Raw genomic sequence first — 20,044 nt, 5'->3', positions numbered from 1 at the left:
AGATGAATTATACAGATGATATGATTACATCGTCTCAAGACTCGAAAATATGAAATAGATGTCAAGCTGTCCTCGCACCCTCCAGCATTCCTGTCTCTCACACAACGAGCATCACTGCCTCACCAATCTCTGGAGCGAACACTGCAAACAGACCTCAACAACCGCGGCTTACGTCATCTAAGCGGCAGGCGTCAAGTTGAGCCAATAGGAGGCTGCTTCCATGCGATCGCTACTTTTGCATGCCGAGCAAATCAGATAAAATACGGCGTGGCTCTTAGCAGGTACTCTTAACTGTGCGGGGCCACAAGGTATTGTTAGTGAGAAGCTTGGGGAAGTAGGAGATGATAGGCTTAAGGGAGATGGTTATTGTCGGAAGCCAGCCATAACTGGTGAGCTGACTATTTGTTCCTGAAAGAAAGCGGAAGCCAGGAGAAGCAAGGAGATATTCTCCGAGTACAACAGCAGGCCTCGATGGTTTTCCGGCTAAAGTCCGCAACACCACCTTTGGTATGCGGCAAGATCTGTAAGGTCGGCGCTGTCTCTGCCCGGTGACGACAGAGGGAAGCGGGACCAATACTCTGTAGCCTCTGACACGGAGAACTATTTGATTCCGCAGGCCTCGGCACCGCTTAATCAGCAGCCGTAGGGACCAGCCACACCACTCCCGCCAGGTGAATAGAAACATGTGGTGTCTGATTGGCTGTCATGGGGCTTCTTGTCGGCGCCACTTTTTGCCGCGATGTTTCCGTGAATTTGCTCAACTGCTGGCCAGAGTTTAAAGGTTGTGATGAAGCTGCAAACAAGAAATGACCAACTGTCGTGCGGCACTTTTTCATCTTCACCTCCCCAACATCCACCAATTGATCTTTCCTAGACAGCTCTCTCTTGCTTATGAACCCCCATTGTTAGGACTTCAGTTTCCTGTCTCTCAGCCATCATGTCCCTCTTTCACAACTCAGTGACATCATCCATGAGGCTGATCTATCGAGACGCCAGTCGCCGAGCATGTTCGCAGACAACTAGGGCCTTCTCGTCCTGCCGGCAGTCCTACCAGTCATCGAAGCGCGAACTGCAAACTGCAACAGCCTACAGACCGCAAACCCTGCCCGAGCCATTTCCTCCACGAAACCTTGAGGCTTCAGACCATTCTATCTCAAAGGCCATTCCAGGTATAGGCGGTGCCGAACTGCCATCAGATCTCCCCTACACAAAGGGTCCCGACCGCTTCAAGCGTTATAGCCTCCCAGAAAGCGACGCGCACAAATCCCACCCACTTCCTACCCAGACTCCCGCGACGCCTGGAACCCCACCATCATCCGCGGAAGCCACGAAGAAGCCGCGTCGGAGTAAATTACGACCGCGAAAAGCTGCGATGACTCTCACACCAGCGGCTGTAGAGCAAATACGCAATCTGCTGTCTCAGCCAGATCCCAAGATGATCCGGGTGGGTGTGAAGAATCGGGGTTGCTCCGGCTTGGCATATCATTTGGAATTCGTTGAGAAACCGGCGCCTTTTGATGAAGTGGTGGAACAAGACGGCATTAAAGTGCTGATCGACAGCAAAGCCTTGTTCAGCATAATTGGCAGCGAGATGGACTGGCAGGAGGATAAGCTGGCAAGCCGTTTTGTGTTCAAGAACCCCAACATAAGTAGGTTCTCTATGCCATATACTTGAGACGGGATAATATACTAATTTTGCATCTGACAGAGGATGAATGCGGCTGTGGCGAATCATTCATGGTATGATGACCGCTTTTGCAATGTTACGGCTTTTACACTGGCGTTTTAGGACGGTCTTATTTTCTGGAAAGACTTTGTATCTGTTGCTGCTACTGTTTATATGGCATTTTCAAGCAAGACTATCTTCCGCATTCTATCTAACGGAATACCCGACTCTTCGTTGTTTGTGGTTTTTAAATATATACATGTCGACTTACACTCGTGTGTCGATGAGAGGCCCAAAGCAATTTGCTTTGAGGAGGCAGCTGATGACCTTTTGTCAATAGAAGAGCCACGCTTTTCAGATGAATATAATTGATCCAGGCTAGACTCCGAATTTTGGAATAATAATAATTGAACAACCTGAATTCACAACTCCTGAGTCTCACTTTCATTCCTAGTATTTTTCCTCCCGAGGTCCTTGCGTTCGCCCCAACAGATATCACATGACTCGGATAGCGACCACGGCGGAGTTCCGGACTCCAACTGTACAGAAGTACCTTGCACGGAGGATGACGAAATGAAATATATTATAACTACAAGCACACTAACCACTTCAATGTAGTTCACAATGGAAGATACAAACAGCTTTCAAACCTTTGCTGCACAAACAGATCTTCTTGTAACAATCCGTTTTTCTGCTTCTATCCCAGATCTCCGCCTGGAAGTACCCGATCCCTCATCGACAACTACAGCCGGTTTAAAACAGCTGATTCGGAAGAAGCTACCTGGCGATTTAGCGAAGAGGAGATTACGCCTGATCCACGCGGGAAAAGCATTTGAAGATGGGGTGGGATTGGGTGTGAGCCTGAAGTCTGAGCTGGAGCCCGGGGATGTCAAGGGCAAACGGCCGATCCGAGGTGCCCATGACACGCAAAGACTCGATATTCCGTCTCACGCCACGAAGAGGATACTATACATCCACTGTTCAATCGGTGACATCGTTCTCTCTGACGAGGAGCTGGTAAAAGAGGCTCGGCAGTCCCACGTATTGTCTACGATACCCGGTGAACCTGACCTTCCAGCCTCCCACCTTTCTGGCGCTCCCGCCTTTCCCCAAGACCACATACACGATCCGTCCCATGCGACAGGTGCCTCTACGACTACTCCTGCCCCGCGCGGGTTCGATCGCCTGCTTTCCGCTGGCTTCACTGTCGCCGAGGTCTCCGCTCTCCGTTCCCAGTTCCTTGCTCTCCAGTCCCTCTCACACACACCTGATACTATGCCTGTCGGGGAGGAGCTCCGTCGCCTTGAAGATCGTTGGATGGACGAAGGTTCCAACGACGCTTTGCCAGGCGGCGGGGCTGGCGGTGACTTGACGGGCGGAGATGCATTTGGCAATGTGAGCAGCGACGTGTCTGGCGTTCTGGATGATATGCTATGGGGATCGGTGATGGGCTTCTTCTGGCCGATCGGATGCGGGATATGGTTGCTGAGGGAGGAAGGGGTGTGGAGTTGGCGAAAAGGACTGGCTGTGTTTGTGGGCTTACTGGTTAACTTTGGCTTTGGCGCGGTGAGGTGGATGAATTAGTTGACATGTTTTTTTTTGGCATTGTATACATCGGCGCTGGAGTGTGGGATGTTAGGATTGGCATGTTATTTGGAGGCGTTATTAGATGTGACTATACATATGATACCCCGGCTGGTTTATACAAAAAGCGATCTTATAAAAAGCAACATGCAGGCAATCATTTTGATTGCCGGAAGCCAAAAATGCAAAGCAATAAATCATACAAGGGTTGTGATGCTGGCTGTAAAAAAGGATATCAAACATCACCTAAAACGCCGTATATTACCTATTCGAGTCATTCAATGAAACTTGCTGTAGACAACCGCAACGATAAGAAGAATGAGAACGGTGATAATTGCAATAGTAATTATCCGATTCGTAGCCATCCTGTCAGAAAATCAGCATCCGCATCCGCATAGATGGGAATAGTGTAGAGGGTAGTACTACCTACGTGCCATCCCCCTCAACGTCTTCACACTTCGATCGACATATCCCTCACTTTCTAACAATCCAGCCCTCGTATGCTCGATCGTCTCGCGCTGAATATGAAGGTCCGCTAGTGTACTTCGACCAATGTCTTCCGTCTCCAGTGCTATCCTCTGGCTCTCCTGCAGACGAGCTGAACTCCGACCCAAACGCTCTGTCCCTTCTAGGAGTTGCTGTCTTTGCTCAAGGTGTTGATCATTGACACTGTTAGGTTCATCTCTATATCTATCACCGAAGAGGGCTTTACGATCATCGGAGAGGGACTTTAACTTTCTTTTTACTTCGTCGATGTCGCTCAAGAAGTTCCGGAACCGTGCGTTGACTTTTGAACGGGTTGTGGACGGGATGTTCTCCTTCTCTATGCGCATCTGGTCGAGCTATAGAGCCAAGACGGCTTAAGTTAGCGATTGTTTAGGGATACCGGGGTGAGGGTTGAATATCCTCACCAATTCATTGGCCTCATCTAGCGCTCTTTCGGCCTGTCTTATGGCCGACTTCCTTTCTTCTCCTACAGCCTCAGCGATCTGGTCGAGTTTCTGGTTGAGGTCCGCCTGGACGAGTTTCAGCTCAGCTTCATAGCTGCTAAATAATTCAGAGCCAGCATCTGTGTCTAACGGGTTCGACATCGTGTAGATATTGAAAGATAGAGTCGAGAAAGTTGATATCGGGTGCTAACTTGAAGTATGCCTGGATGTTGTGGAAGCCGCGGGGACGGAGATGAGGGCGATACGTTTTCAACCCGCGAGGACAGGATCTGGTGAGATGAGGATACAACCAAAAGGAGGGATCGAATCTTTGGTCACAACGACCTCATATATTGTTGATGGAAGCGATAATGGTGTGTGGTATGCAACGTTGAACGACGTGAACTAGGTGAAGCGTGGATGCCTTGTCTCTCGCTGCGGTGTCATGGATGGATGCTGGTCCGTTCTCCGTCTCTCCGCCGAAGTCAAATTTCGTACTAAATCTGTAATATATTACCACTAGTAATTTTGACCGCATCTGATCCTTCTCTTGACTCGTTGACATGTCGGGTGCTGAAGAAAACAAACCCCACAGGGAAACTCAGTGCAATGGCGAAAACACGCTTCATCAGCGAAGCGTTTATCTGCCGTCCTAAACATGATGGAAGACGCGATCCGCTCCTCCTCTGCATCGCTGAAGAGCAGTCGCCCTTCAGCTTGTCTTTCTTTCCTTTGTCTGTCCGCTGAGCCCTAGGAAGGTGTATACTCGGCGATGAGTATATAGGTATCTCTCTACACACTCTTCTTCTCATCATATACCCGAATAAATCATCGTTGCATCTATCCGTCCCCTGTATCAGGCACTGGCATATGCTATATTAATATTCATGTAAATTTATATCTTATAATACGACTTCAGTCTATCGCTAGATTCCGCATTCGTTTTCGTTTATACCAATCTCTTCAAGGATGGCTCAGAGCACAGATGCTTCAAGTCACCGCGGGGGCACTCCCCGCTATACCTCACCGCTCGAGGATTACCTTGATCGTTTCAACACCAAATCCCCTCGGGTATCGCAGATCGAGTCGGTTCCTGACCCTGACTCCCCGATGACTGATGATCCCATTGAACTCGATAAGGTACCAGAGACACCCCGAAAACGGATTGCTATCATCGGTGGTGGCATTTCTGGTCTTGCAGCCTATTGGGCTTTGCAGAAGACTCATCACGTTGTTGAGCTTTTCGAGATGACCAATGACCTCGGCACTCTAACAAGACCAATTGCTGCTGGGACCCAGCCAAATGATGTGCACATCAATAAGAGCTTCATTAATTTCTTCCCAGGCACTTCCTGTGAGTAAGATCTAGTTGTGCACTTTGCCAGCTAGAGCTAACGCAGACTAGCACACCTCCAAGAATTTTTTGGCAGATTGAAGATACCTTACATCAGCACCCCGTTCAGCTTTTCAGTTGCAAAAAGAGAGAACGGCAAACAGTTCGATATGGGCTTTTCATTTCTCAAAGTGGCAACTTCTCGGGTCCGCGATTGGCTGACGTTGGATACCTGGAAATTGTATTTCGACATTTGGAGATTCCATTATTTTTCTCTGGACCTCCTGAGAAGCAGGGAAGCAGTTCAAAATGATATTCAGATCGTTGTTGAGAGCGGATGCCCTACTAGGCGGACAATCGGTCAATATTTGGACGAGAAGCGTTACTCAAGGATCTTCATCAAGAATTATCTGGTGCCTATGGCCCAAATTGTGTGGAATGTTCAATCTGAGAAAGATTTGCGCGATCTTTCGGTCAAACAGTTCGTCGGCTTCCTGTGGAGTTCTGGTATTATGGCGTTGTCTCCAGAAGTATATATCGTCGAACCAAGCGCCAGAACTGAAGCAAAAGTTAGAAAGCGTATTGTTCTACGCAGCAAAACTAAGGCAATCCATCTTCGCAGCAAAGTAACCACGGTTGAGGTTGTCCTCCGGAACGGCTGCCCCAAGCTACGTGTCTCAACCTTAGGAGAACCTGTACCTGTGCTCTATGACTATGTTATATTTGCCGTTTCCGCCGAGGAGGCTCTCCGTCTTTTATCTTCCGGGGCAACTCAAAAGGAGCAGGCTATTTTAAGCGCATTTGAGACGACTAAAATTGAAGCCTGGCTACATTCAGATTCAAGAGTAAGTTCTCTTTTCTCTTAAAATTTGCAGCCATTTCGTAAAAGCCTCTTTTTGTTTCTTAGATAACCCCCAGTTCAAACGGCTAATGTACTGTTGCGCTTATCTCTAGTTTATATCAACCGGAAACACCTCAGCGTATATTAATTGGGCCGACAGTTCGGCATTTCCGCCCGGGAATTTCAATGCATTCTCTGTGAGCTATCGTTTAAATTCATTTGATGCTTATAACTGTCGTGAAAGTGCTTTATACATCACACTTAACCCGATAGTTCATCCTAACCCGGCCAAAATAGTGGCTCGATGGGAGTACCGACGCCCACTACTCAATGCCAAAGCGCTCAACGCACGTGAAAAACTTCACGAAATTCAAAATGTCGAGGACCGACACTTACTTTTCTGCGGCTCCTGGACAGGATATGGGCTGCATGAGGATGGAGTTCGGAGTGCTTTCCAGCTTGTGACTAGATACCTCGACGCCAAACTGCCGTTCACAGTGAATGATTCTGCCATAGATTATAAGCCACCTCGCCAATTAAACTTCTGGGACTACTCAATCAGGTCGATTTTATGGATGATTGACTGGCTGATTGTGGCATGTTCGCTCATTGCCATTCGAACACACGACGCGGTTATTCGGAGGCTCCCCATCCGCTATGTGGAGCAGTCCCGGGAATATTAGCGACCATCTCAACACGTACTACGTATTGCTTAGGACTTTATCGGGGTCGGGGGTGGCCTGTTGGATCGCGGCTCAATACTGTTGGCGTTGGTAGTCAGGCTGCGCCATCTTTTTGATCGGTACTGTCTCTTTAAACTACGATATCCTTATTGGTATATTCATTAAGCTGGAGGATATATTTACATAGTAGGGGTAGTATTGGTTATTAGGCAGCATGTATATATTACTTCCCGCTGAGAACCATGAGTAGCGTACGCCGTGTAAAGTCCTCGGACTCATAGATGCTCTTAAACTACTCGAAAGCTAAAGATTCCAACCAAATCAGGGTCTCAAGTGCCTTTGACCTCTCTGTTATTTTCCTTGCTATGGTCTTATTGTGTAGATTAGCCTCTTTACATCTACCCGATCTTAGAACCTTCTCAAGCAATATATTATGATCTCGGTATTCATGATCAGTATACGGCACAATAGTATCGAATAAACACTTAATAATGCTCCAAATACATATGAATGGGATCAAGAAATAAAGCCCCCTGTTTCCTTTGAAACAATATCCGCACTCCTTTTTGCATCAATAAATAGATCTTCACACTCTGCGATATCCGCCTCTTCGATCCCACCAGGCCGACCGTTCACCCGTGCCAGTATACTCGCAGGAGTGAGTAGCTGGAGCGCATACCGGAGGCTAACCTTCGCACCGTGTGTGGCGACTTTCTCCAGGGCCGCGTCGGTAATCTGCAAGCCTTCCGTCTTTGCACGGAGGCGCACGATGGTTTTGATTTCTTCGGGGCTATAAGGGTGGGTTGGGACGATGAGGAGGCGGGCAAGGAGGTCTGGAGGGATGCCGTGGGCTGCGACGATGTCGCCGGTTCCTCGCACGACGGTGTTGCCGCGGTTGGAGGCGAGGATGACGATGGGGGAGATAGTGGATTCGAGGGCGCGGTTGAGGTACGTGAAGCATTCGATGTCGAGCATGTGGACCTGTTGGAGGGGTGAATGTTAGGCGATTGATTTATCAAGGGAAACTGTTTGAGGGAGAATGATGAAATAAACATACTTCATCAATGAAAAGAACGCCGGGGACTAGCTCGGCGACGCCTTGATCAATATAGCGGTTAACGACTTTGTTGATCTCTTGCCGTAGTTTATCCGTGATTTCGGTCTTCTTTTGTTTCATAAGTTGGCCCATCATACTCATTATATCCTGACCGCCTTGTGGTCTTGCGTTGGCGACGTCAAGATCATGGAGTGTAACATCTTGTACGATTTCTTTCTTCTTGTGGACTTCGCCCTTTGGAACGGGAACGTATTCTTCTGCTTCCAGGTCGAACTCTGTTGCGTACGCATCTGATCGCCCAACGCGTTTGCAGGCCCCAGTGTTGGCTTCAATGTAGATGACGTCTCCGACCGCAACCTTCTCCTTTTGAATAGCTTCGTATATGCTTGGGTCCAGTCGTAATTTCTTGGTGCCTCGAGCTGACTTGAGTCCGATGATTAAATGACTTATCGTCCGCCCGTAGCCACCTAATGGGTTTTCAGCCTCTTCTGGAGTGAGCTCCGTCACCTCCCCTTCGTAAACCTCCTTTGTCTCACGAACACGCAAACCTATCGAATGTCAGAACCATACGACAGCGTATCTAATTGGCATACGCACCAATGGCCCGGCGAAAATTCTCCATAAGAGCTTCTGTCTTCTTGACCTCTGCTGAGAAGACCTCGCTGCCAACGATCGGACAGAAGGGTACTTTTGTTCCCAACTCTTGCGAAATGGCGAGAGCTAAAGCTGTTTTTCCAGTTCCTGGTCCTCCGGCAAGTAACACTGCGCGTCCAGCCATCTTCTTTGACTTTATCAGGTCGACGACAACTCCACATGCCTATAAGCAGGTCCGTCAGTAGCAATTCTGTGGCTCCACGAAAGGGTCGAACCCACTTCTCTGGCAGCGGCCTGGCCGACAAAACCACTGCTGATATGTTCAGCTGCGCCATCTGATCGTAGACCCAGCCCTTTGATGTGCGTATGTGCTGCTGTTCTGTTCTCCCGCGAATTGCCCTTCACCTCGCTGATCTGAACCATCTTGAGCTCCTGCTAACCCGTATTCTGGACTGGCGGGCCCAGAGTTACGGATTTTAATTATAAACCTTGTGGGTATGATAAATAAAATTCGTTATCGCCGTATTCGTTGCCTTGCAAAACAAAGTCTGAAGGTCAGGCTCAGGCGGCCGCAAGCTCAGTAGATCTGCTGTTTCTTTCCGGGCTCAAAGCGATCCAGCGGCCGGTTTACTTTTTGCGGCCGGCAGCTGATTGGCTGACGTGGAAACTCGCATGAATTTAGCCGCTAGTCCCGATTGGGAGCTCTAGTGCAAAACCATCCGATCTTTTGATCTTCAGCACGGCGACGGGCAGTTAGTCGGAAACGGTTGCACCTCGACCAATCCAGCCTCTGTTACAAAGAAAAGCTCGAAGTTTTTTCTAATTTTTTTTTCTTTTTTTACTCAATTGCGAACTTTTACCCAGTCTCCGGAAATCAATCGCTCCAATGCTGGCCGGTTCAGCTAGGCCGGCGGCGTCCCTCTCCTCCCTCTCCTCCGCTTTCCACAATCTCTCTCTCGCATCAAGACGAAACTTCTCCACGACCCTGCCCTCTCAAAGAACCAGGACGCTTCCAGATTATATTCCTCCTTACCCATACGGACCAAGATACACTTTTAAACAGGCCGATAGCGGTCTTTACGGAGGCGCAACCATTCAATTTGGGAATAAGATATCCAAGGGCAGAAATGAAGGGAAGACGAGGAGAATCTGGAAACCAAATATCCGCAAGGAGAAGCTCTACAGCGAGGCCTTAGAGAAGTGGCTGGATCTTAAAGTGCAGCATCGAGTGCTAAGAACAATTAAGAAAGAGGGCGGATTGGATCAGTACCTTCTCAGCGACAAGCCCTCGAGAATAAAGGAACTGGGCGTATTTGGCTGGGGCTTGCGATGGAAAGTTATGACGTCGAAAGCCATGAGGAAGCGATTCGAAGAAGAAAGGAAAGAGTTGGGCTTGGAGAAGCCAGCGACGTTCAAGGAATATCTCGCCCGGCACACGATGGAACAGCAGGTTCAGGCGGCCGCTGAAGACGCCGAACAGCCTCCGGCGGAGATCAAAGTGACAGTCGCTGCCGACACCCCATCCGAGACTGCCCCGGCTCCAAATCTCAATACCGCTTGAGAGGATTGCTCCATTCCGGGGGAATAGAAAAAACAAAGAAAAAAAAAACATTCAAACGATTGTAAGAAGCTTCGGGTGTATGGGGAAATCCGCCGAAGCATTCTGGTGGCTTTGGGAGGAGGGATTTACTGGGCCTTTCGAAGCCGATGCTCCACCCGGATCGTGTCCGATCGTTATGTATATTAGATTTCATGTATTCTCAAGTTATGTTTGGCATGGGATTTTGGCATTTCTTTTCCGCTGCCTGAGCAAGGTTTTTTTTTTTTTAATAGACAAGGCATAGGAATGACAACTATGCGGTATGCTTTGTTATATTAGACAATGCCTCCATGTCTGATGCTGGGCACTGATTCTGACGAGATTCTGTGGAATCCTTGTCTAGTGGTACAGCTGGCTGCGGAGCATGGAGCACTCCGTACCAAGAAGGTCTCTGTGCGCATCCGGAGTATTGTAAATATGGAATGCAATAAATGCTATTTGCTACTTGTTTTGGATATGCATCCGATTGCAATTTCGACGCATCATACAAAAGTAGGATCCACGGCGTAAGATTGCCAGCGACTCCTCTTCGTATCATTGATTGGTGGGAAGGGCAACGGGGCTAGGCCAATTCGCCAAGGTTCATCTCCAGCACGAGGTCTGAGACAAAAATCGGTTGACCAGCAATCCAGATGCCATTCATCAATGCATCCAGGAGCCTTCGATAGCTCTTGTCTCCTTGCAGATAGTGCGGCGCTCGCATCGATGGGAGAGTAGAAAGGGGCAACTCTTTCGGATCACATTCACCACGACCATGCAGTTCGCTTTACCTCCGCGGAAGAGCTCAAATCCTCCCCTGTATGCTCGACCTTCACCATCCTCAGCCCTACGGCGTCGACAACTCAAATCCGTTGCTGTTCTGGGGTTCATAATCATTTCTGTTTTCTTCTTTATTTCCCATATTTTTTCCTCCGGTGATTCTTCGACGACGACGGTTGCTAGTGGGCCAAAAGTGGTGCTGGTCACGGTTCTGGACGAGCAAAGTTTAAGTGATAAGTACATCCAGCGGATCAAGCAGAATCGGGAGGACTATGTGAAACGACATGGTATTATTCTCCGGAATCTAGCGTCTCTTCAGAGCGGATTGCAGTTCAATGCTAGTGCAACGGCTAACAGATTGGATAAGGGTACATCAACTTCTTCGCAAGTACATCGGAATACGTCTCCGTCCTTAACAATGCCCCTCGAAGCTGGGCAAGTGTTCCGGCCGTCCGGCATGCGATGACATTATATCCCGGAAGCACCTACTTCTTCCACCTCTCGCCTCATTCACTTATCATGGATCCCACGATACCTATAACCTCACACGTTCTCGATCCCAAGCAGCTCGAGTCCCTTATGCTCAAAGACATCCCCGTTGTGCCGCCAGACAGCGTGATAAAAACCTTCAGCCACTTATCCGGAAAGGATGTCGATTTAGTTATTACTCAAGATGCGGAGAACTTATGCCCCGGTAGCTTCGTTATCAGACAGGGGGAATGGGCGAAATTCTTCCTCGACGCTTGGTTTGACCCATTATACCGGCGCTATAACTTTGCCAAAGCCGAAACCCATGCTCTTGTACGCCATCAGGTCCAATCCCATGCATGGTTCTTCCAGTATGATTCTAACACACATGATTCTAGGACCACATTGTACAATGGCACCCGACCATGCTCGCCAGGCTTGCCCTCGTCCCACAGCGAATATTAAACTCTTATAGTCCACAATCATCGAAAGCAGCTGCCAGCGGCAAGTATCGCGAAGGCGATTTTCTCATTCGATTCAAGGGCTGCGAAGCGGGTGGACAACGGAATTGCGAGCAAGAAATGGAGCCATATTTTCAAGAATGGGCGAAGAAGACAGGCAATGATAAATGACGAAGAGCCACTGGAATTGATGTCTCTGACATGATATGAACATTTTTATTTTTTTTACTCAGCGGGGCTGCCTTTTTGCCGTCTATCATCTGATTGCTCTTTTGATTTCGTTTTTTTGGCCGGGGCATATCAGAATTATCCTTTAATTTTACACTATTATTGTACAATGGAGACCTTGTTTGCATACTTGATTCCTCCCCAACCAAGTCCATGGGCTGATTTATTGAGGTATTCAGGGGAACCGGGGTCGGCGACAATGCATAGTAGATAAGACAAGTTTTCCGAGAAAATTAGGTCTGTATTGAGCTTCCAACTGCTAGATCTATTTTTAATGTCTGGACTACCAACAGACACACCCATTGGAACCTAAAAATGTCACACAACACACTACCGTTCAAGCTGGGAGACATTGGACCACATCTACTTTAACACCACCGCTCTCCAAGGAGTATCCAGGATTCATTTGTGTACACCCTGAACTACCAAATGCCTGGGAACATGACATATCTCTTTCTCTTGTACTTGTCACCGAATTCTCGTCTGTATCTGCGCTCCTTCTGGCCAGCCCACCGCATCATGGTAGCCGAACCAACAACGATGAAAAGCAGTATACTCCAGCTCATGGAACTGACAAGGTAAATACCAAGCCACGCAATAACCTCGAACAAGTAATTCGGGCAGGTGACAAGATTAAAACCAAACCCAGTAGGAATCCTTCTCGTGGTATCACCCTCCTTTCGGAGATTGCGAAGTGTCAGATGAGCGTTGAAGTTCGCCAATTGACCAAAAGTGAAGAGCGTGAGACCAGCGTAGAGCAGGATGGGGTTCGCTTCGGACCTTGCGGTGGGTGAGCTTGGGGAGAAAACCCAGTACGCGAGGTTGGCCCCACCAAGAATCCAGTAGTGTGCACTGTTACGGACAATGTAGCTTGCTGGCATGGTGGCCAGGCTGAATCGATGAACGAACAGGGTTTCGATTTCGCGTTTGACGAAGTGCAGGACTAACAGGAGACAAGTGAGGCGCTGGAGATCCGAGGGCGGGGGTAGAGAGCTGGGGCTCCGGTAAACGTATGGACGAATAACGTAGAGGAGCAGAGGGTGCATGATTAAAGGTCCAAGGTACTCGATGAAATACACTGTACGCCATGCTGCCTGGGGGCCTATTTTATCAAGAAAACACCTGGATGTTAGCTATGATCGACCTTCTAAACATGGCCAAACGGGGGTTCTAGGCGGTTATCTGAGAGTATGACATACCAAGATCTTTAACATATATCACGCTCTGGTTGCGAAGACCCGTCGATTCAATTGTGATGTCCTTGTTATTCTTGACCAACGTTCCATCACTGGCCTTGGTGATCCTCAAACGATGGATGGAGAATTGGGCTTGCTGGGCGATGGAAGCATAGAGGCTAACTGCGGTTGCATCCCTGCCGATTGAGATGCTTTTGGGGAGCTTTCGAATTGGTTTCCCTTTGGAGAATCCAATTGTTAGTTCCTCACTCCGAGCTTCCCGAGAAGAGTGGTCCTACCTCTGGGTTTTATTTCAAGCGTAATTTCTTGAGACGCCATTGTGGCCGTTCAACCGTCCAGGCAAGCTTATAGCGGTGATATTAGCTCTTAGGAAATTGCAAGCTCCGAACACGTGTTGTAAAGATGTGTTTCTGATTTGAACCGACAAAAATTTATGGTCGGCTCGATGACGCTTGGAGGACGAGCGTGGTGGCATTCGAGTCTTGGGAGACCGCCGAAGAAGCTTAAAATCGTCAACCCAACAATAACATGGGAGTTCAAACTCAACAAATCTATAGGTATTTTAACCTCGACCCTACAACAATGCTCCTCTCACGGCCTCCAGTCATTAAACTAAGAAATGTGGCAGTATTCCCCTCCTTAGAGGAATAATTAACTTCTTTACGGTCCCAGCAGGCTGATGCTTGCGGTCTCCCAGACGGGGCGCTGGGAGCATTTGTCTCTTTCACACTGGTTTTAACCACCCAAAGTATTGGTTTCACTTTGACTTCGCCTCATTATCTTACTCGAGCGCTGGCCATGAGGGAACGCATAAGACTTGGTGGCTTGGCTGCTCCCTTTTCCTTTTTTCCATGCTCTGAGGACCCGATGCGAGCTCTCTGTAAGCCAGGCTGCCTTTCGGGTTGTATATATACTGTTTATGAGAGATGTCTGAACCCTGAGAGGTTTGTTTGGCCCATATCTCCTTTTTCTGCAAAAAGGAGGTTTAGATTAAGTGCCAGGTAAGGTCTTTTTTGCTAGAGGAACGATATTTATACATTCGCACCATGAGCTAATAGAGCTTTAACAGGTAGAAATGCGAGAAGATTGTACCAGATTGATCTGCGGAGGTTTGCGTTTCGTAAGAGCAAGACAAATTGCAGTACGGATAGTATGGACTACATAGCTAAACGAGGATATAACGACCGGTAACATACAAAAGGTGCTCCAACAAGTATGTGCGGCATCTTCCACGTGCTGCAGATTGGCTTATGAACAGCTAAGGGTCCCAGGGTTCATGAACTTTCTGTTCGACTTATATTCGAACGCGACTGCATATTGCAGCAGCTGTTCTGGTAATGCCTCCATCTTGTGCTTGTTATCATAGCATCATCCCTTTTTTTTTTTTTTTTTTTTTTTTTTTTTTTTTTTTTTTCGTTGATTATAGAGGATACAGAAGCGCGCATGATCATATCCCAACAGCGCGCGAGAATTGTGCCAATCGGGATATAAAATGAGACTATTTCGGACGAGGCTTCGAGAAGGGGCTACGGTAGCCTGGTGCTCAACCGACGATCACAAGGCGCTCTGCCACTTTTCCAGCATAAACAGGATCTTCTTCCGCCCAAAATTTGGTACGGCGTGCCCATGGCGAGATCCACCTATCAACCGCCTGGACTGTTGGTCCAATTTTATGACTTCAAATCCCAAGTTATAGACCATTATGAACCTAACGCCGGTACAAGGACAAATATTGTCTTGTTTGCCGTGACTTGCCACCTCCTTTGTTCTTTTGCTTATTGTCGCGCTGGTGTCCTACCTTGGGATCTGGATGGATATGGCTTCCACTTTGTACAAGCAAGATACAAGACTAGAACACCCCTTAGCTAGCCAGCTCGAAGGAGCAATGACAGCATAAACATGCAAAGACGTACGGCGATTCAGCCCAAGGGGACAGCACAAGAAAATTCTTCCATATAGAGCACGGAATAACCTCAAGAGGATTTAGAACGACAGCATACAATGGCTGGAGTAGGCACGGGCAGTGAATAATGATTATCCTCGGGGTTAGTCTATTCTCATCGTTGGGATTTTCAGATTTACATCATGCCGCTGGATGATGGTGTCTAGCATAAACATGGTTCATGGAGGGCGAATCAAAAGCTTAGACTTAATGCTAGGAAGCAACCTCGCAACGTAGTAACTTGCAGTTGGCCAACTGACTAGTTAACTAAATTGAATGACGCCGAATGTCATGAATCATAGAGCTGTTACCCCAAGGTCCACAGTCAATCAGTTTCTATTATTACTTTCACAGCAGGCTGAGAACCTTGTCAACCAGACCGATAACCATGGATTGCGATAGGCTGACCTACCTTGCGCACAAGCAGCCGCGCTCCGCACGCGTAGGGCTGAGCGCACTCAGTCCACAATCCCAATTGGCTGTCCCTGCATCAGCTCCGTGCCAAGCGGCGCGGACTGGTGAACTCTGCAGCGGAGCTGGTGACCCATTTTCTGGCTCCCCAGACGCTCCCGCATCAATATGACACGGCTGGTCAACATGCAGTGGGGTCTGGAAGCCTTGACTCCCACTAGCATTGGCCTTGAATCAGGGTCGGCTTCGGAGACCCCGAATGAAGAACACGGCGCATTTCTCTTTTTGGGGTTGCAACCCATGTCAGGCTCAGCCCATCGAATACGAAATGCCACGGCCCTCACCTTCATTATGCCCTTTTTCCTTTGGCACCGGGTGGGAGAAGCGTGTGCAGTTGGGTGGGCGGGATCGTTCATGCGGAGCCTCATGGTTCCGTCTAATCGTTTAACTATTTAAAGAGGAGATATCTGTCCGTGGGCATCTCTTCTGTTTTGTGTTTCTGCTCTGTTGTGTCCGGCCAATCCCCGGTTTTTCTCCAGCTTAATCGTCTACAATAGTCTTGTATAACCAGTTATCCTTTGCGAGTGTCGTATTCAGCGTGTGTCGAATAATTGCTCAAGTTATAATCCCAGCCTTCTGAACGGAAAATGGTGCTGGATTCATCATCCCGCCGAGGTGTGCTTGACGACCTCGCGAAGTATTTCCCCCATTTCGGCGGGATTGCCAACGGCTCCCTCTGGCCGATAACTCCTGATTCGGGACACCACTCGCCGTCACAGGGGCCTACGGGTGGGCTGCTGCAGGACCTTGGGAGTTTGGATGTCAAGGATGTCGGGACGGTCCTGGAGCTTATTAAGAATACCGCCAGTGGTGCGCCTGTCGAGGACAAGCGTTATATTATGGAAAGAGTCATACAGGTACGTTAGGAGGATGGACTACTGTCGGGCACAATTCTAAACTCCGTTATAGCTGGCTTCGTCGCTACCCAGTACATCCCACAACCGTACTACTATCACAAATACTCTGCTGGCTCAGCTTTGGAATGACCTGAGTCACCCACCGGTCTCGTAAGTTTTCTGATGATAAGAACTTTGAAGGCCGCCAGCTGACATTGATGTAGGTATTTAGGTCGCGATGTTATTTATCGACAGGCGGATGGCTCATATAATGTATGTTTATTCGGACCGGCGGTGATTGTGCGTACTGCTGTGCTAATGCAAAACTGGACAGAATATCTATTGGCCTCAAATTGGAAAGGCGGGATCCAATTATGCAAGGAGTGTGCAGCCGAAATCGATACAGCCAGCCTCGCGCCCAGATCCAGGTCTCCTGTTCGACGGCCTTCTCGCAAGACAACAGTTCAAAGAGCACCCAAACAAATTATCGAGTGTGCTCTTTTATCTTGCAGCTCTTATCATTCATGGTATGTTTCCCAGCTCTGTCGAAATGAGAATATTCGACCTAACAAGTAAGTAGACCTTTTCCGAACGGACCCAACGGATAGTTCTCGCAACATGACGTCTTCATACCTGGACTTATCGCCGCTGTACGGCTGCAACCAGGAAGAGCAAAATCAAGTTAGAACGTTTAAAGATGGGAAGCTCCGGCCGGACTGCTTTTCTGAAAGGCGTGTTTTCGGGTTCCCTCCTGGTGTTGGTGTTCTGCTTATTATGTTCAATCGTTTCCACAACTATGTTGTCCAAAATCTCGCAGCGATTAATGAAAATAACCGGTTCCGAAAACCCGATGAGAGTGATGCAGATGCCTGTGCAAAGTACGACAACGATCTCTTCCAAACTGGACGCCTAATCACCTGCGGCCTTTACATAAACATTATCCTGAAAGACTATGTTAGGAACATTCTCAATATCAATCAGACAGATAGTGACTGGAGCCTCGACCCTCGTTCGGATGTGAAAGAACTTTTGAGCCACAAACCTGTTCAGGAGGCCGGTGGAAACATGGTGGCTGCGGAATTCAACCTGGTTTACCGATGGCACTCTTGCCTTTCTGATAGAGATGATCGTTGGATGCAGGAAATCTTCGAGAAAGCTTTGGATGGAAAAGACCTAGACACTATTGGTATGCCAGAATTCCTGGGGAAAATCAGGAAACTACAGAGTTCTATTCCTGATGACCCTATGTTACGGCCGTTTGCAAATCTTGAGCGGCAGTCAAACGGGTCGTATGATGACAACGACCTGGTTAAAATCCTCACGGAGAGCATTGAAGATTGCGCCGGCTCTTTTGGAGCGAGACATGTGCCCAAAGTTTTGCGATCTGTGGAGATATTGGGCATTCTCCAGGCTCGCTCGTGGAACCTGTCGAGCCTCAATGAGTTCCGGAAGTATTTCAACCTCGCCCCTCATACCTCGTTTGAAGATATCAACTCAGATCCCGAGGTTGTGGAACAATTGAGGCACTTTTATGGTCATCCCGACAATGTCGAGTTGTACCCTGGCATTGTCGTCGAGGAAGGAAAACCCCGTATAGTTCCCGGAAGCGGTCTATGTGCCAGCTATACCATATCCCGCACAGTCCTCTCCGATGCGGTGGCGCTAGTGAGAGGCGATCGATTTTATACTGTTGACTATACCCCACAGAATCTTACAAACTGGGGATATAACGAAGCAAACTACGATATGACGGTTAACAATGGCCACATATTCCACAAGCTTATCCTCCGCGCCTTTCCCCGACATTTCAAGCCCGATTCGGTTTACGCCCATTTCCCATTTGTTATACCCTCTGAGAACAAGAAGATACTAAGCGACTTGGGCTTGGCTGAAAAGTACTCTTGGGAAAGGCCTGGTGCTGTGCCGCATCCAACTGTGATCCTTTCTCATGGCGCCTGCAACGCGATACTGCACAATAAGGAAGATTTCAAGATCACTTGGGGCGAAAAAGTCAAGCATATAATGGCGCGAAATTCTATTCCGTACGGTGCTGACTTTATGCTGTCTGGAGATGAGCAGGTGCACGAGGACTCACGCCAAATGATGAAAAAAGCGTTATACATAGAGGACTGGTGCGGGCAGGTTAGGGCTTTCTACGAACGAATAACCCTAGAACTGCTTCATTCAAAGTCACATCGAATTTCTGGAGTTAGTCAGGTTGATATCGTTCGTGATGTTGCCAATCTGGCCGCAATTCACTTTAGTTCGAACATCTTTCTGCTTCCGCTTAAGACAGAAGGGCTGCCACATGGAGTTTTCACAGACACAGAGCTTTACAGAAGTATGGCCCTGATTTTGAATTACATATTTTACGACGTCGACCCAACGCAAAGTTTCAAGCTCCGAGAGCGCTCTCGAAGCGAATCTCAGAAACTCGGAGAGCTTGTAATGTTGAATGTTCAAGCTATCTCGAAGACTGGCTTTATTGGGAGTATTATTGACAAACTGCACGGAAACGAAGCTCTCGCAAATTATGGGGTTCATATGATACGGCGCTTGCTAGCAACACAGATGCCTATTGATGAGCTTGTCTGGACACATATCCTTCCCACCGCTGGAGGCATGGTGGCAAATCAAGCCCAACTGTTTTCTCAGTGCCTTGATTTCTACCTCTCCGAGCAAGGATCAAGACACTGGCCGGAAATTCGTCGACTGGCTGGCTTGAATACCAAGGAGGCTGATGATCTTCTCCTGAGATAGTAAGTTATTGTTCGCCATGGGCTTGCTATGTTTATGTGCTAACAACTGGACAGCTTTTTGGAGGGAGCTCGGATACGATCCACTGTAGCTCTGTATCGCGATGTTTCCAAAGATTGCAAGGTTCAAGATCACGGCAAAGAGGTAAATTTGCATGCCGGACAACGAATCATTTGCAACTTGGTGAGCTTCTCCAGAACTCCCCCGGGAGATGGGTAGTAAAAATGGCTAACAGGGACAACAGATGTCTGCATGCAAAGATCCCGAGGTTTTCCCTGAGCCCGATGAGGTTGACCTCACTCGCGATCTAGATTCGTACATTCACCTTGGCGTCGGTCCTCATGAGTGTTTGGGCAAGGGCATGGTTCAAATAGGCCTTACAACCATGCTTAAGGTTGTGGGGAGACTTGACAACCTGCGCCGGGCACCCGGACCCCAGGGACAGCTGCATAGCATTCCTGGACCAGGCGGAATCCCGCTTTACATGTCGGAAGATGAGAGCGAGGTTTCTCCTTTCCCGGCTACGATGAAGGTGCTGTGGGACGGGGAGCTGCCGCCTCTTCCACAGTGAGTCAGAAAAGTGTGAAAGCGACTGATCGTATGAAGTTTCCTTAAAATCTTTGACTTCCTGTCCTGTTA

General features: G+C 48.4%; 9 protein-coding genes across 10 annotated transcripts; 6 read left to right on the top strand and 3 right to left on the bottom strand.

The window, feature by feature from the left end:
• Positions 1-825: 825 nt before the first annotated feature.
• On the top strand, positions 826-2,052 carry CIMG_01472 (iron-sulfur cluster assembly accessory protein). The gene is made up of 2 exons (XM_001247700.2): positions 826-1,649; positions 1,709-2,052. The coding sequence occupies exons 1-2, from the start codon at positions 938-940 to the stop codon at positions 1,744-1,746; spliced, it is 750 nt and encodes a 249-aa protein (XP_001247701.1). The 5' UTR covers positions 826-937; the 3' UTR covers positions 1,747-2,052.
• Positions 2,053-2,273: 221 nt separating this feature from the next.
• Positions 2,274-3,458, top strand: CIMG_10751 (uncharacterized protein). Its single transcript, XM_012358887.1, has one exon. The coding sequence runs from the start codon at positions 2,291-2,293 to the stop codon at positions 3,248-3,250; it is 960 nt and encodes a 319-aa protein (XP_012214310.1). The 5' UTR covers positions 2,274-2,290; the 3' UTR covers positions 3,251-3,458.
• CIMG_01473 lies at positions 3,300-4,621 on the bottom strand. 2 transcript variants are annotated; one of them, XM_004445738.1, is made up of 3 exons: positions 4,162-4,621; positions 3,677-4,092; positions 3,300-3,616 (listed from the first exon to the last, which is right to left on the bottom strand). In XM_004445738.1, exons 1-3 carry the CDS (start codon positions 4,339-4,341, stop codon positions 3,529-3,531), a joined length of 684 nt encoding a protein of 227 aa, XP_004445795.1. In that variant the 5' UTR covers positions 4,342-4,621; the 3' UTR covers positions 3,300-3,528. The 2 variants fall into 2 exon arrangements, with proteins under 2 accessions (XP_004445795.1, XP_004445796.1); XM_004445739.1 differs by having other exon boundaries at positions 3,300-4,092.
• A 153-nt stretch (positions 4,622-4,774) lies between these two features.
• CIMG_01474 (uncharacterized protein) lies at positions 4,775-7,276 on the top strand. The gene is made up of 3 exons (XM_001247702.2): positions 4,775-5,533; positions 5,585-6,357; positions 6,467-7,276. Exons 1-3 carry the CDS (start codon positions 5,149-5,151, stop codon positions 7,034-7,036), a joined length of 1,728 nt encoding a protein of 575 aa, XP_001247703.1. The 5' UTR covers positions 4,775-5,148; the 3' UTR covers positions 7,037-7,276.
• Positions 7,277-7,552: 276 nt separating this feature from the next.
• Positions 7,553-9,250, bottom strand: CIMG_01475 (RuvB-like helicase 1; the record flags this gene model as incomplete). The annotated part of the gene is made up of 4 exons (XM_001247703.2): positions 8,967-9,250; positions 8,691-8,910; positions 8,094-8,641; positions 7,553-8,017 (listed from the first exon to the last, which is right to left on the bottom strand). Exons 1-4 carry the CDS (start codon positions 9,108-9,110, stop codon positions 7,553-7,555), a joined length of 1,377 nt encoding a protein of 458 aa, XP_001247704.1. The 5' UTR covers positions 9,111-9,250.
• Positions 9,251-9,527: 277 nt separating this feature from the next.
• Positions 9,528-10,248, top strand: CIMG_01476 (mitochondrial 54S ribosomal protein YmL24/YmL14; the record flags this gene model as incomplete). The annotated part of the gene is made up of 1 exon (XM_001247704.2): positions 9,528-10,248. Exon 1 carries the CDS (start codon positions 9,574-9,576, stop codon positions 10,246-10,248), a length of 675 nt encoding a protein of 224 aa, XP_001247705.1. The 5' UTR covers positions 9,528-9,573.
• Positions 10,249-10,763: 515 nt separating this feature from the next.
• On the top strand, positions 10,764-12,312 carry CIMG_01477 (alpha-1,6-mannosyltransferase subunit). The gene is made up of 3 exons (XM_001247705.2): positions 10,764-11,333; positions 11,414-11,847; positions 11,913-12,312. The coding sequence occupies exons 1-3, from the start codon at positions 11,042-11,044 to the stop codon at positions 12,144-12,146; spliced, it is 960 nt and encodes a 319-aa protein (XP_001247706.1). The 5' UTR covers positions 10,764-11,041; the 3' UTR covers positions 12,147-12,312.
• A 111-nt stretch (positions 12,313-12,423) lies between these two features.
• Positions 12,424-13,865, bottom strand: CIMG_01478 (steroid alpha reductase). The gene is made up of 3 exons (XM_001247706.2): positions 13,678-13,865; positions 13,403-13,618; positions 12,424-13,305 (listed from the first exon to the last, which is right to left on the bottom strand). The coding sequence occupies exons 1-3, from the start codon at positions 13,715-13,717 to the stop codon at positions 12,626-12,628; spliced, it is 936 nt and encodes a 311-aa protein (XP_001247707.1). The 5' UTR covers positions 13,718-13,865; the 3' UTR covers positions 12,424-12,625.
• Positions 13,866-15,620: 1,755 nt separating this feature from the next.
• On the top strand, positions 15,621-19,976 carry CIMG_01479 (linoleate diol synthase; the record flags this gene model as incomplete). Its single annotated transcript, XM_001247707.2, has 7 exons — positions 15,621-16,669; positions 16,722-16,819; positions 16,873-16,921; positions 16,983-17,175; positions 17,229-19,407; positions 19,462-19,588; positions 19,650-19,976. The coding sequence occupies exons 1-7, from the start codon at positions 16,400-16,402 to the stop codon at positions 19,974-19,976; spliced, it is 3,243 nt and encodes a 1,080-aa protein (XP_001247708.1). The 5' UTR covers positions 15,621-16,399.
• Positions 19,977-20,044: the final 68 nt, after the last annotated feature.

This window comes from Coccidioides immitis (genome assembly GCF_000149335.2).
Source record: "Coccidioides immitis RS genomic scaffold supercont3.1, whole genome shotgun sequence".
In the NCBI taxonomy this organism is placed as follows: domain Eukaryota; kingdom Fungi; phylum Ascomycota; class Eurotiomycetes; order Onygenales; family Onygenaceae; genus Coccidioides; species Coccidioides immitis.
This window is presented reverse-complemented; position numbering and strand designations above follow the sequence as displayed.

Bases quoted from the DNA above. Each gene is read 5' to 3' on its own strand.
- CIMG_01472 (XM_001247700.2), top strand. From the start codon at position 938: ATGTCCCTCTTTCACAACTCAGTGACATCATCCATGAGGCTGATCTAT. The intron at 1,650-1,708 runs GTAGGTTCTCTA...TGCATCTGACAG, and splicing joins GTTCAAGAACCCCAACATAA to AGGATGAATGCGGCTGTGGC.
- CIMG_10751 (XM_012358887.1), top strand. From the start codon at position 2,291: ATGGAAGATACAAACAGCTTTCAAACCTTTGCTGCACAAACAGATCTT.
- CIMG_01473 (XM_004445738.1), bottom strand. From the start codon at position 4,341: ATGTCGAACCCGTTAGACACAGATGCTGGCTCTGAATTATTTAGCAGC. The intron at 4,093-4,161 runs GTGAGGATATTC...TTGGCTCTATAG, and splicing joins TAGATGAGGCCAATGAATTG to CTCGACCAGATGCGCATAGA. The intron at 3,617-3,676 runs GTAGTACTACCC...ATTTTCTGACAG, and splicing joins TTGAGGGGGATGGCACGTAG to GATGGCTACGAATCGGATAA.
- CIMG_01474 (XM_001247702.2), top strand. From the start codon at position 5,149: ATGGCTCAGAGCACAGATGCTTCAAGTCACCGCGGGGGCACTCCCCGC. The intron at 5,534-5,584 runs GTGAGTAAGATC...AACGCAGACTAG, and splicing joins TTTCTTCCCAGGCACTTCCT to CACACCTCCAAGAATTTTTT. The intron at 6,358-6,466 runs GTAAGTTCTCTT...GCTTATCTCTAG, and splicing joins GGCTACATTCAGATTCAAGA to TTTATATCAACCGGAAACAC.
- CIMG_01477 (XM_001247705.2), top strand. From the start codon at position 11,042: ATGCAGTTCGCTTTACCTCCGCGGAAGAGCTCAAATCCTCCCCTGTAT. The intron at 11,334-11,413 runs GTATTATTCTCC...AGATTGGATAAG, and splicing joins GGACTATGTGAAACGACATG to GGTACATCAACTTCTTCGCA. The intron at 11,848-11,912 runs GTACGCCATCAG...ACATGATTCTAG, and splicing joins AAGCCGAAACCCATGCTCTT to GACCACATTGTACAATGGCA.
- CIMG_01478 (XM_001247706.2), bottom strand. From the start codon at position 13,717: ATGGCGTCTCAAGAAATTACGCTTGAAATAAAACCCAGAG. The intron at 13,619-13,677 runs GTAGGACCACTC...GATTCTCCAAAG, and splicing joins GCTTGAAATAAAACCCAGAG to GGAAACCAATTCGAAAGCTC. The intron at 13,306-13,402 runs GTATGTCATACT...TTGATAAAATAG, and splicing joins GATATATGTTAAAGATCTTG to GCCCCCAGGCAGCATGGCGT.